General features: G+C 39.3%; 1 protein-coding gene across 2 annotated transcripts in view; it reads right to left on the reverse strand.

Moving 5' to 3' along the window:
- The window catches only part of LOC127680962 (cytochrome P450 2J4), a 28521-nt gene extending 16219 nt beyond the window's left edge, over window positions 1-12302 (reverse strand). For both annotated transcript variants that reach the window (XM_052176791.1, XM_052176792.1), the window contains exons 1-4: window positions 12038-12302; window positions 5011-5173; window positions 1483-1632; window positions 921-1081 (exon numbers count right to left, since the gene is read on the reverse strand). In XM_052176791.1, the coding sequence (XP_052032751.1) occupies window positions 921-1081; window positions 1483-1632; window positions 5011-5173; window positions 12038-12247 (684 nt within the window). In that variant the 5' untranslated portion in view covers window positions 12248-12302. The remainder of the gene's footprint in view (window positions 1-920; window positions 1082-1482; window positions 1633-5010; window positions 5174-12037) is intronic.
- Between the last annotated feature and the right edge of the window lie 2100 nt (window positions 12303-14402).

Here is a 14402-nt window from a genome sequence, read left to right on the forward strand (position 1 = left end):
TACACCTAGAAGTTAGCTGCATACTCTCTGGCCTCCACTGACTTCCTAGCCTCTGCTCCTAGGAGAAGAAAAAAATGGAGCTGCTGGACTTGTAATTACCTTGAGTACAATTTACAACAAGGAACACAGGATAGTCATTCTTTATGCTCTGTTTCATACCTATAAGTCTTGCTATCCTTTTCCTCAAATTTCAGTGAAAGCATCCCTGAACTGGAGGAAAAAGTGCTTGTGAGTAAATGTCTTCCATATTTATGGGAATTGATGAGCAACCACTAAGCTATGGGCAGTATTTGAGGAGCTGTAAGGGTTAAAGATAGATAATGAGGCCTACTTGGAGTGACATTTGAACCCCAAGTGTTTATATTTTCTAGTATAAGAAGACTGACAGGATCAAGTATTCATGGGTATAGGAAGAATTCACAGTTCTGACTCTTTATCTTATATATCTAGATGCAAATATAAGACAAATGAGTATGTCATGTGGTCACTGACATGGAACTGTTATGAATAACACCATAAACCATAAACCTCAGAACAACTCATCTTTCTAACCATGGTGAAAACAATAACATATTCAGACAGTGCACTGCTAGTCTCCTGTTAACAAAGATCAATGCACAAAGAGAAATCACAAAACAAGGTGATGAGCTAGAAAGTAAATTCAGATGATGACTCTGAAAAAGGAAGATAGAGGCGTCAGAAAAGAGAGTTCAAGTAAAGTTTGGCATTCTCTAAGAATACAGCATTTACATATACATGTATATAGGCCGATATAAATATCAAAATTTTTCAAATAAATGTTAGAAGCATTTTGTAGATATCAAGTTTCTTATAGTAGTTAAGATTTGGATTTGAAATATATTTGAAACATTAGCTTTACAAGCCCTGCCTTTCAAAGATATGCAAAGAAAAGTGTTTACCTGACATATCAGTGTTGTCTCCAAATACATAACCTCATCCAGTAACCTCAGCATCTCCTGAAACCTACTGTCATGATACTCAAAGCGCTCCCCAAAGGTGACAGAGCAAATGATATTGGAAACTGCATTGTTGATACTGAAGTGAGGGTTGAAAGGTTTTCCTGGATATAGGAAGAGGGAGAGATGAGTCCTTCAAAGTCATTAACTTGCCATTTCCTATAATAAAGTAACTTCATATGACTGAGAAATAAACATTCTAGAAATACATGTGTAAGAGGCTCTGGTCAGAGTGTACTAAGTGGAGTCTGAAATGCACCAAGTACTCAGCTAATGACTGGGATGTCAGACTTATTACCAAGCCTTAGTTAGGTACAACACTGGGCTTATTGACCCATTTGTGTGCTTAGCTGCTGAACAGCTGGGTCCGGATCATGGCTAGGTGCTCACTGTTCAATCCTCAGTGCCCAGACCTAGTGAAGAACAAAGATGATCACTTAGATATTTAGTAAGAATCTGCTCAATGAGTGAAAGAGGCACAAACCCTTGCACCCGAAAGACTCACCTTCCTCCTCTCTTATGGCCTCCACTAAGTAGAAGGCCTCCTCCTGCATGCGCTGCTCTAAGCTCTTCTTTCCCAAGCCAAAATTCCTCAGTGTCATCAAGGCAAACCTTCTTTGCTCCTTCCAGATCTGGCCACTCGAGAAGATCAATCCTGAAAGGAAGAGATTCAGCTTCATGACTATGTAAATTTGGTCTGCAACTACCTTGTGAATTATTTGTTGAGCACATTTGCAATGAAAAGGAAGACGGCCGATGATAGGCTTGATTGCTGTCTAGACAGAATGTTCAAAAGCAAGAATCACGGTGGCTTACATGGCCTGGAGACCTATAACATTACACACTGATATTTCTTACATATTATGTAATCCATTCCTCTTAGAAATTCTGCATGCTTATTATCACTCAGCAACAGGTCTATTCTAATTGCTGTAAAAGAAAACGGGAAATACATATACATTACACTTTTCAAGGGAAAACAGCTGTTTACCAGCCTGATGTTCAGATTTCTCTCTCCTGGTTCCAGTGTAGACAAAAATGTCTACAAAGTTCTGTTATACTGAATAACAGGAATGAGATAAAGGATAAGACAAGACACATAAAGAGATAAGAAAGACATTTTAAAGGGGTCTTGGTTAAACAAAACAAAACAACCTTTAAAGGATAAAAAACATGACTCTATAAGGTCAGAAGCACATGTACCCCACCTAGAAAGAAACAGGAGGCAAACATTCTAGTGTGCTCAGTATCTAATACCTATTTCATGGAACATACAATACCATGCCCAAGTCTAGTTGTAACATTCAGGAAATTGTGAACATTTTAAATACAAGCCTTGGGCTCTCTTCTCCCTACACATCAAGAACTCTTTCATGCAGAAAGGCTTCTTCAGCAACTTAGAGACTTCCTTCCTGAAAATTTTTGCAGTGCCACCTGGCATTCTACAGTTCCTGATTTCCTTCCTAATACTTTGGGTCAAATTTCCCACAATTTTTGTGCTTTGTTTTCTTCTACCAAGTTTTGAAATACTAGAGTTGTTCAAGATGACCCCACATCTCTTTTTGATGCATATTCTATTTTAGGAAATCTCATTTTGTCTACCATTTAAATGTCCTCTGCTGACACTCACATAGGTGTACATTTCAGAGCCTTGCACATGACTCCCTGACTTTGGCAGTGTCAAGCATTTAGATTCAGCACATCTGTGACAGAAATGATTATGTCCCTGGATCCTCCAACAGAAGCTAGAACTACCAACTCCCTTATCATCTCTCGTTGTTCCTCTTTGCATCCACTCTTCTCATGGGATCCACTCTTCTGGCAGTTTCCTTGAGATCCTTATATCCTGCCATCTATGTACATCATCAGGTTTCATAGTTTCTCTCTTGAATGATTTTGGTCCATGTGTCTGCAATGCCACCATCAGGGAATAATGGTTTCCTCACTTCTCAACATATTTTCAAAATCTCATTCTTTCTAACCTACAGTGATAATTTCATGCTGTCTTCCATGTCCTAACTGAAAACCTAAATGATCTTCCGAGTGTGCAGTATGCGGATCAACTCAACACCACTCTTCCTGTTCCCATGAAATCCGGTATCTAGCCTCAGCCTCTTCCTAGCCAAATTTGAGAGTTTGTATCCACTTAATAATGACATTAGATACTATGCTTGCCACAGTGGACATCTTCCCAGTTTCTCTGGGCCCTAGTCCTCCTTGTTATTTCAAGGATATTCTGTCGCTGTTAACTGTTTTTTCTATATTACTAAATAAGTGTCCTTACTTATAGAAGATTTACCTGAATCCGAGTATATCTTAGAAACTACTAATGAATAACAAGTCCCCTTAACATTATAGACATACATGATTTAGTTAGCTATTTACACCAGGACTTTTCATTTTATGGAGTGCATGTTATATGAAAATACAGATTTTCATCTGTTATATTCACTATTAATAACTTATGTCCAGCACTGTGATTCTCATAGCAGATAACATAGTCAATGATATCCAATTAGTGGTTGATTGTCTCAGAGAATAATTATGAAATTTTTAAAACTTCGGTAGGTTAAAACACTTGAAGTTCTGCATCCAATTTTGGAACAAGTAACTTGATTTAATAACAATACTGCGTACTTAGACTATTTTAATCTAACATTCTCTGGAAGGCTGGAAGTCCCTGTGTGGCATGACTTTAATAATGAAGTGTAAGAAGCTTTAAACAAGATGTACAGAAGCAGAAGGAAGGTGACTCACACTCATTTTTCTAGGCTACAGGTTTGGCATGGAGTAAGGGAAATAGAGATCAGTGTGTCTGTCTATGGCACCATGTATGATTTCTTATCAATAAATTTAGAGTTAGTTTTTGCAAGACGTGGTTTCTTTTGATTTCTATTAGTGATGACTTTGTTCAGTCCTTCAGTGGATGATTTCATTGTTCACAGCAGCCTTATTTATAACTGCCAGAAGCTAGAAAGAATCAAAATGTGCTTCAGCAGAGGAATGGATACAGAAAATGTGGTACATTTACCCAATGGAGTACTACTCAGCAATTAAAAACAATGACTTCATGAAATTTTCAGGTAAATGGATGGAACTAGAAAATATCATCCTGAGTGAGATAATCCAGTCACAAAGGAACACACATAGTATTCACTCACTTACTGATAAGAATATTAGCCCAAAAGCTCAGAATATCTAAGATACTATTAACAGACCACATGAAGCTCAAGAAGAAGGAAGATCAAAGTGTAGATGCTTCAGTCCTTTTTAGAAGGAGGAACAAAATACTCAAGGGAGGAAATATGGAGACAAAGTGTGGAGCAGAGATTGAAAGAAAGGCCATTGATAGACTTCCTCACCTGGGCATCCATCCTATATACAGACACCAAAACTAGACACTATTGCAGATGCCAAGAAGAGTTTGCTGACAGAAGCCTTATATAGCTGCCCCCTAACAAATACAGGGCAGATGCTCATAGCCAACCACTGGACTGAGCATGGTTTCCATAATGGGGGAATTAGAGGACTGAAGGACCTAAAGGGGTTTGCAACCCCATAGGAAGAACAACAATATCAACCAACGAGAACCCCAAGAGCTCCCAGGAACTAAAGCACCAACCAAAGAGTACACATTAAGGGACTCATGGCCCCAGCTGCATATGTAACAGAGGATGGCCTTGTCAGGCATCAATAGGAGAGGCTCTTGGTCCTGTGAAGGCTTGATGACCCAGTGTAGGGGACTACCAGGGCAGGGGGACAGGAGTGGGTAGGGAAACATCCCCATAGAAGCAGGGGGAAAAGGGATGTTATAGGGGGTTTGCAGAGAGGAAAATGGATAAAGGGATAACATTTGAAATGTAAATACATAAAATATCTAATAAAAAAAAAAGAAATGTAACCTCACACTTCCTATAAAGATGGCAATTCGAGGCAGGGTTGGTTTATGGGATTGTTGGAACAGGTACCTGTAATGCATTATAAACATTATAACACACACTTCATGTTGTTCAATAAACTTATATAAACTTACCATTTTTATTAGAGATACGTTCTTGCATAACACTGAGAGGGCGATTCAAAATGTTGTGTTCCATGTGAGTGAAGGTTTCTCTGATTAAGGGCAGTCCAGTTATGACCACTGAAGTTATGTCACCAAAACTCAGGCTAAAAATATTCCCATATTTCTTCACAAACTGAAAAATATATCAATAGTTATAGTTAAGACATATGCATGTGTCTGTGTATCCAGGATGTCAGGCAAGTGTGAAGCTAATTGGATTCACGTTGAGAAGTTTCCATGGGAAATGTGTATGTGATGCTTGTAACAAAGACTTTTTTTTCTGATCTCAGACCCCATTATAAATAAGTAAGATATCATCCCCACCCCCACCCTCCTCAAAAGCTTCTGTGTGGAAGAATGAGATTGACACTGTGAGAAGAGCTTTGTTTAGTTTTTGGCTTTTAGTCACACATTGCATTTCTGAGTAGTGAATGGACTGTATTCATAGGCTCAGAGATAAAAGTGCGTGGTAAATTCCAGGACAAAAACCTACCAGTCTCAGACAGCCACACGCACTGAGTGTATGCAAAGTGTGCTTTGTGTGTTACTTCATTTTTTATAACTGTCAGAATGTTATTAAAATATTCATCTTATTTCATCTTATTAAAGTGGGAAATAAATTGTAAATGAATCAATACAGCCAAGGAGGAGGATTTTGCCTTGCGGAGGTACTCTACCAAGTTTTACAAAATATTTACGGAAAAAAATTGTTTTTTGGGTGTCCATAAGACTTGGAGTTTACTGTCAGTTAAAGAGTGGGCACTAGGCATGAGGGTGTGGGCAATGGAGTTTGGAGGAAGGAGAGTATGTGGCTGCAGACAATGAGAGCATCGATGAGGGCGCAGAACATACAAGTTTGTGCAAAGCTGGAAGAGTGTGTTACCATTTTCAAAGATCATTCCACTTGTGCATTTATGACCCACCTTGCTTTAGGTCATCCCGGGTGTTGTCAGTAGTACCAAACTGAATTGAATTCTTTCACGCATCAGTGGTTCTATGCCCTCCCTCTCCTTATCTTCATTTACTTACATCCCATCACATCAATCACTAAGCCTTGGACCTTTGTAAACCATGTCAAAACAAATGTAATGATTTGGTCTCATTCCAGGATTTTATAACATATTATAGATAATGACTTAAATTCAGTACTGCTATGTTCTCTATTCATAGTCCTTGCTAACTTCATTAAGGCTTAGCACCATTTGTCTTGTCTGGATCATAAGGCGGAGCCAACAACTGTATATCTTTTCTTTTGAAAGATACCAGACTTAGGTATGCAGAATGAAAAGTAATTAACTTTACCTTGATTAATGTGTTAAGAAATTTTATGTTATAGAAGAATTTATTGACCAATTTTCAATATCAACAAAGAAGTTATCTAGCTTAAGTGTATCTCAGCTAGCCATGTGAACCACATAGATTCTGAACTTCTACCAATGGTATTCAGCATCTAAGCACTGGGTGAGTATCTTTTTTTCCATGTATGTGTATAGTTCAAGAGAAGTGGATCAGTATGTTTTAAATAAGTTTTATCTTGTAATGCCCCCAAGTGAAAATGAGTAACTCCTTTACAATTCTCAAATTCATCATCTCTGTTGGTCAATTCCTCTATGTGTACTTAATTACCCGGAAGACTTTTGGGCATGCATCAAAAGGCAGCCACAGTAAGTTTCACTGCACATTCAGTACATTAAAACAAGCTTTTTTAAGGTGCCTCTAAAGTGTAAAATAAGAGTTAAAATTGAAAATAATAATAGAAACACAAACAACAATGATTTGAAATAAGAGATGTACAATCTAACAAAAGAAATAAGAGACATCAAGTTTAATACTAGAAGTAAATCTCCATGTGAATTATGGAAGAACAAAGTGAGGCTGAATTAAAATAGAAGCTACGGATTAGTGAGAAAAACGAGCCATGTGTACAAATGACTCAGTTCTACTGAAGTCTTTACTGAGCAACAGAAAAGGAGCACCCAGGAAGCAGTCATAGTTCCTTCTTCCATTAGTGGTAGATGAGATGTTAGCATGAATTCTTAAAGCTGTATAATAAGCTGTAGGCATGTGCTTTTGTGTGCATGTGTGTGTGTAGGCCTCTGTGTGTGTGTGTCTGTGTGTGTGTGTGTGTGTGTGTGCCAGAGGTCAAGCTCAGGTTTCATATTCAAGGGCTGCCCACTTTGTTATTTTGAGTATTTCATGAGCACTGAGTAGACAAGACTGACTAGCTGGTGAACTTTGTAAATTTAGCTGTCTTCTCCTTTCTAACCCTGAATTTATAAAGGCAGGGTACTATAAGCCCTTCTCATAGATTCTGAGGACTGAACCCATATTCTCAGTGCTACCTAGTAAACACTTTGCCAATGGAACTCCCACCCTTTCTTGTGATCTTTATGGTCACTGTAATTTTTAATTCCCATGTTTGCATCTTTTAAACATTTTTTAGAGTATGTGAGAGTGGTTTTCTTTCCTTTGAAATATAGAAACTGCCTACTAATGCACAGAACTTTAATAAACAGTGGAATTGTAACTTTATTTTCATTATTATCAAATCTGGAAATGCAAATGAACAATTATATGAAATTATTTCCGAGTGGGTAAGTGTACGTGTGTGGCAGTGAGTAAGTATGGGTGGTCATTGTCTGGTGATTCTTTGTCTCATTTGCAATATTGTGTTTTTAAGGGTTTCTTTCAATATGCATATGTCCTACTTTGTTTTCTGTTGCTGTGATAAAACATTGACTAAAATCTTAAAAGTGACATTCCATCATTAAGTGAAGGAATGATACCATCTCAGTGTCTGGTCCCTCCTATATTAAATAGCAAGCAAGAGCAATTGCCCACACACCTAGCTGATGGAGGCAATTCCTGAACTGAGGTTTTCTTTCTCCCATGTATTGCATAGGTTTTGTAAAGTTGACAAAAACTAAGTGATGTAGGATTTATTGCTTTTATGTTGAAAATCATTTTTATTCAATAAATAAACAAAATAAATTTATGGAAATAAGGAATAAATGTTAGCAACAGTGGTTGTTAGACTTTATGGACCCCAGTGTTTTCAGACTATATATCTGATGTTCACTATAATACTCTGCACCTGTATTCATTTATGCACAATTGTGTAAATTCCTTTAAAGTCATTAATTCCTTTTCAGAGTAGCAGTCTCATTGGTCCTCTTCTGAGATAGGCTGATGGTGTAGAAAAATATACAATACACAACCTAAAATGACATCTACTATAGTCCTATTAGAAACTGAGAGATAAAGACATTTCCTTTCTTAGAGGAAATGGTGTTTTGGTCAGGTTTTAAATGGTGAAGATGTAAAGAAAACAAGTATAGTATAAAGGTCAAAATACTCATACTGGGGTCAGGCAGTAGAGATACACAGACTGGAGAATGAGTGTGTGCTGGAGTATAGGAGAAAAGCCTTATTAGAGCACACCAGCCAAAAGTCAAGGCCAGGATAAGAAATTCCAATCCTTAATTTCAAATAGTTCACAGTCCTATTCAGCACGCAAGTCAAAGCAGGTCAATGAATTATTAGATGAAGTAAAGCTAGAAATTTCCTGAGAGGACCATATTCATGGATGAAATATCTGCTAAAACAAATTCGATGATAAGTTATTGGGGATTCTTTAGGCCACATACTTTCACCACAAAAAGTCACAAGTGGACACCTTTGTTTCCACCAAAATGTTTGAATGGGTTTGTGACAAAGAAGTGGCACAGCAGTACTCAAGACATTGGACTGAGAGACATCTGATATCTTTGTATCTCAATTCTGCTTCTTACTATATGTTTGATTTAGGAGAAAATATGAAAACACACCCATAAATGGATGAAAAATAAATGGACTGGGACACCCTTATTATATCACAAGCCACTGTTGTGACACCAGACACATCACTTAAGATTTGTAGTCACAATTAATTCTATAGCAAAACAAACATTCAAACTCAGACAAGGTCAGAGAAAAAGCATGGTTTTGTACTCTTGCAAACCATGGCACCTGAAAGCAGTGGCACTCAAACCAAAGTTTATTTTCTTTCAACAAAAGCTAAAAGAAGCATAGTCAGCAAGACAGAGTCCCCTTACCGGTTTGCCTTTGTGTCCTGGAGTAGAACACCATAAAGGTGAGACTTTAGGCCTACGAGGGGATGCCATTGTAGCATACTTGCATACAATATTGCTAGTCTACCTACGTGACTCTCCTGTGCAGTAAGCTTAACTGTGATTTTCACAGCTGAAGTTCTATAAGGAAAATCTCCACTGGTGTCTGGGGCAGAACTCTCATTTCCATTCTGCTCTCACATTAATAGTAATATCACTCCCTCGTGTAATAAATATAGGCAAATCTCTGACTTCTAGCTCCCTTCAGTGAGATATGCCTGCTTTATTAGGATAGGATCATAATGGTCTGGGGCTCTCTTTATTTACTCAAAGCTGTATTGATTAGACTGTGATGTACTCCTGCAAGAGTAGAAAACATAAATTGGGTCCCTCAAATTCACAATATAGAGGCTGGTAACCTAAATTTATAAGTGAACCACCCTTCACAAAACTGAGTATTCAGATTCTTGCAAGACTACCTCTGTGAGTAAAATATGTATCCAGTGTCCAGCAAAAATATGACACACTGCACAAAATGTTCACAATCCAGTCTAAAACAACTTGCTTCACAAAAACCCAGGACAAACTCAGTTTTATAGAAATGGCACATATGTTTAAGTTACAGGTGAGTGAAATGTTTCAAAATGGTATTATCCAAATGGTAGAAAATTTTAAGAGAGAAATAAAGGGAACAGAGACACATCACCCAAGGACTGTGAACATGGACCCACCAAGACTGAAGCAGCAAACATGGGGCCTGCATGGGTCTCTAACAGGTCCTCTGCATATGGGTATAGCTTTTTGGCATTTTTATGGGACTCCTAAGTGTGAGAATAAATGGGCCTCTGACTCTTGGGCTTACTCTCAGGAAGCTTTTCCATCTGTTGGGCTGTTGTGTCCAACTTTGATATAATAGGTTTTGCTTTATCCTATTCTATTTCATTTGTCATGCTTGTTTATCTCTTAGAAGCTTGTTCTTTTCCATATAAGAAATAGACAAAGCAGATCCCGAGGTGAGTGGAGTAGGGAGGAGCTGGAAGGAATGAAGGGAGCAAAATGTATGATAAGAATATATTGTGAGACACAATCTATTTCCAATAAAAGAATAAAGAAACATACAGAACGGAAGCAAAGGGAAATGTGAGCCCAGAGAGCTCTGGTGGTCTAAGTGCAGATCTGCCCAGGGGAGCTCAACAGAGGAGTAATGTGAGAACCACCATGGGCAGGGCAGGGTGAGAAGCAGGTGCACCTGGCATGCACAGTGCTGCGGGAAACAAGAACCAGCACCAGAGATAGCACAGCTGGGCTTGTCCAGCCATCTGTCAAAGACATGAGAGAGAAAGGTAGATGAGAAAATTCTTGAAGAATTATGGAAACTTTCGAGTCTAGCAAACCACAAAAAAGTCATGAAGAACCCAACAGCACAAAGCCCCCAGTGATGCAAAACCACCAATATCAACATGAAAGGTGCAATCCCAGAGAAATCTTTTGAAAGCAGAGTGAAAATAGTTTAGTACTTCTGGGGAGACTAGAAAGGCCAGAATGAAGTGGGGAAACATTAGAAACATTAAGTGCAACAGAGAGTTAACCTAGGGTCCATCAGAGGACAGACAGTGTGGAAATGGATATGGACATTCTGAGGTCGGGCAAAGCCAAGTTGTTTCCTTCTGCCACAGCCTCCTCTGAAGGAATGCAGAAAAGAACTGCTTGAAGTCAAAAGGAAACTGTAAACATGAAAGGTCAGAAGGAAAGCAGATCAATGGGAGGATGGGTAAAGACCAAAGGCCTTGGACTCCAGTTCCAGCTACACGGGACACTGAAGAGCGGGTTAGTGTCTGATGTGGCTCTCAGTGTGTGTGGAGACAGCACCCGAGACAGCTGTACCATAGGGGGAGACAGGACTTCTCTATACTTCTAGTCACTTTGTTTCCTGTGGAAAATGGTGATAGCCAAATCTCAGCTGCACGTACCTATTGCATAGCACAGAGCAGTAGCTCGAAAGATGATAAAAGAAATGTAAGAAAGACTGAACAGCAACTACTCATATAGTGTCCAAAAAACACACAAGGAAGGAAAACGATAAAAAAAAATAGGTTAAAGAAAATTTAAAAGACGATACGGGTATATGCCCTTAAATAGCAACAAATAATCAGAGGTAGTCAGACTTCACTAGTATTGGAAAGTGACAGAGATAATCATACATGGCTGGAGTATTTACTATCTAAGCAGAGAAAATAACTACAGATAAAGAGAAATATTAATCGGAAAGACAGTCATACACCAAAAGGAACTTTCAATCTTTCATGCATACTATGAACTTATAGCAGTCTTTCAAATACAAGGGGTAGAACTTCCAGAACGAAGTGGAAAAACAGACAGACTTGTGGTGCTAGAGACACCGTTGTACCTTTCCTCAGGGTACCTGACTGCTGATAAACAGCAAGGACCGAAAGGAGAAACAAAGACCAATAAGAGAATTGAGATGGGTAGAAAGCTTATCAAGAGAAAAATACACTTTGTTTTCTCTACAGGCACTTTAACAAACTAAGCTCAGGTATCAACTCTCTATCCATTTCTGACATTGAAAGGGCTTATTCATCTAGAGTTATCATTCCTTTAATAAACCATAGCTTAAAGACTTAAAATCACATTCAGGGAGAATTACAATGGAAACCCTCCATACAAGACTAAAAATACTCAACTATTTGGAACAAAAAATTCGAACAGCATACGCCTTAAAGAGGACACAGATTTTGAGTTCTGGATAGCAGATTGCCATCACCAGCCTTTGAACCTGGTCTTCTCTTCTAGTCACAGTAAGTCCCCAGTTCCTGTAGCTCAGGATTAAGTCAGGATAGACAAAGCCAGGCACCCTCACCCCTTCCTACCGCCTGGATGGAGAGGTGGGGCTGCCCAAAGTCCAACTGGAATATGTTGCCCAGGAATGGTAGACCCCAAGGCCCGGGGGGATAGTTCTTGGGGCGCCGGTTTTTGAAGTAGTCAGCCAGGAGCAGGAAGGTGACTGCAGCCACCAGCAGAGTCCTGAGATGGAGAGCTGCCCAGATCGTAGCTACCAGTGAGCCTGCAGCAGCGAGCATGACTAGAACTGCAGCTGCTTCTGAAGAATGAAAAGTCCTAGCCGCGGCAAGTCCCAGGTGCTAAGAGCAAAGGCACCCTACTTAACAGGTTCCTCCCCTATTCCTTCCTGTCCACTCCCCTGTGCCCCTCCCATTTCCTCCCCAGCTGGGTTCTCTCAGGCTTTCTGACAATGCTTCTGAGAGTAGTTTACAATCAGCTGGTACCAAGCAGGACCTCCCCAGATCACATTCTGTGTTCTTCGCTCCGCCCCTCAGAGCTTTTACCCATTCCTTCCCAGACTTCCCTCCCAAGCCCTACAGTGCTTTGCTCTGCCCTGCAGGGGCCTAGTGGCTAGGTCCCTGGCACTGGGTGCCCAAGAGAACATGCAGAAAGTAGACTTTAACAGCACTAGTAGATATGCTAAGGTGGAACCAGGAAATCTCAAGAGGCTCCACCCCTGGAAAAATAATTACAGACAACTAAGGACTACTGAAAGAGAGACATAGTCTTCTCCAGACAGGAGCCTTTTGTTTTTCTTTTTATTATTATTATTAATTATTATTATTATTTTCTAGATTCTTTTTTTATATTCCAATGATTTTCCTTTCCCGGTTTCCCCCTCCCCATAAGTTCCATAAATCCTCCTACCTCGCACGTTCCCCAATCAACCCCCTCCCACTTCTCTGTCCTGGCAATCCCCTACAATACTGCACCAAGCCTTTCCAGGACCAGGGCCCTCTCCTTCCTTCTTCTTGGGAATGATTTGATATGTGAGTTGTGTCTTGGGTGAACAAAATGGACTCAGCATGTTGTATTCATATATTCATGTGTTTATATATAATATATTATATATATTATAATAATTATAATAACCAGATAAAGAGCTCATCAATTTGAGAGGGTTAAGTAGGGAGACAATGGCAGAATTGGAGAGAAGAAAGGGAAGAGGGAGAAAAGATGTAATTATATTGTAATTAAAATTTTAAATAATAACTAAGCAGGAAGTAGTGGCACACATCCTAGCACTCAGCAGGCAGAGGGAGGCAGATCTCTGTAAGTTTAAGGCCAGCCTGGTTCATATAATGAATTCCAGGACAGGACTACATAGTGAGACACTGTCACAAAACACCACCACCAGAAGCAGCAACAACAACAACAATACTAACAGTAGTATTAAAAGGCAGTCTAAGATAGATGTTTTGTTCTGTCAGGAAGTCTTTCCCCATGAGGAAACAATTGTGGTTCTAGGATTTGTGATTTGCATGAACCCCAGAGAGCACCATGGACATCCAGGAGCCTGTCCTCTAAGCAAACTTTCCCAGTAAGTGCAACATACCTGGGAAACAAATCTAATCTCAGTGATACGTCACACATCTGGGCTGGACAGTATAGCACGCAGCATTCTCACCTCCGTGCAACAAATCACTTTGTGTTTTTGTGTGTATTTGTTCTTGTTTATTTCTTAGAATTCATGTTTTACTGTAATTGTCTAAATTACTTAGTTTGTAAGTATTTTAATTTAAAAATCTACAGTAGTATTCTATTAATTTTATACATATATAGGATATCTTTTCAAGTTCAAACATTTCTGAGTGTTCTCCCAAAGGAATGAAACTCAAAATGCAATTAAAATGGCTATGAAATACCATGAAATAAACGCTTACTGCACCACCGCTTATCATAGCTGCTGTGCTAACTTTTTCTGCCATGAAATGTACCATGATATTGAACCAACAATAGAACAAAGTTCATTTTGTGAGCATATTTAATTCCACCAAAGTCCAACTTGGCAAACCATAAAATATTCTGGTCTTACTTATCTTATATGACATGAATAAGTAATCTACAGTGTATGACGGACACCAAAACAACTGGGTGAATGCAAAGTTACAGGCTGTCATTGACGACAGCTGACTGTTCAGCTAGACCTAGCAGGAAAAAGGTCATCGCCAATGCATTCACTCCTGAATCCTTCCCACCTCTCCCCAGAGCCCTGCACTTGCTCCATTTCTCTCCCATCTCTCTGTCTCTGTCCCTCTGTATCTGTTGCTCTGTCTCTCTCTGTCTCTCTGACTCTTTGGGTATTTGGGAAAGTTCAGAAGGAAAAAGACAGGATACAAATGTATGAGAATAATGAGAAAAGGAGTGATCAGGGGAAGAACCAGAGTGGGAGGG

This window comes from Apodemus sylvaticus, chromosome 3, assembly GCF_947179515.1.
Source record: "Apodemus sylvaticus chromosome 3, mApoSyl1.1, whole genome shotgun sequence".
NCBI lineage: Eukaryota > Metazoa > Chordata > Mammalia > Rodentia > Muridae > Apodemus > Apodemus sylvaticus.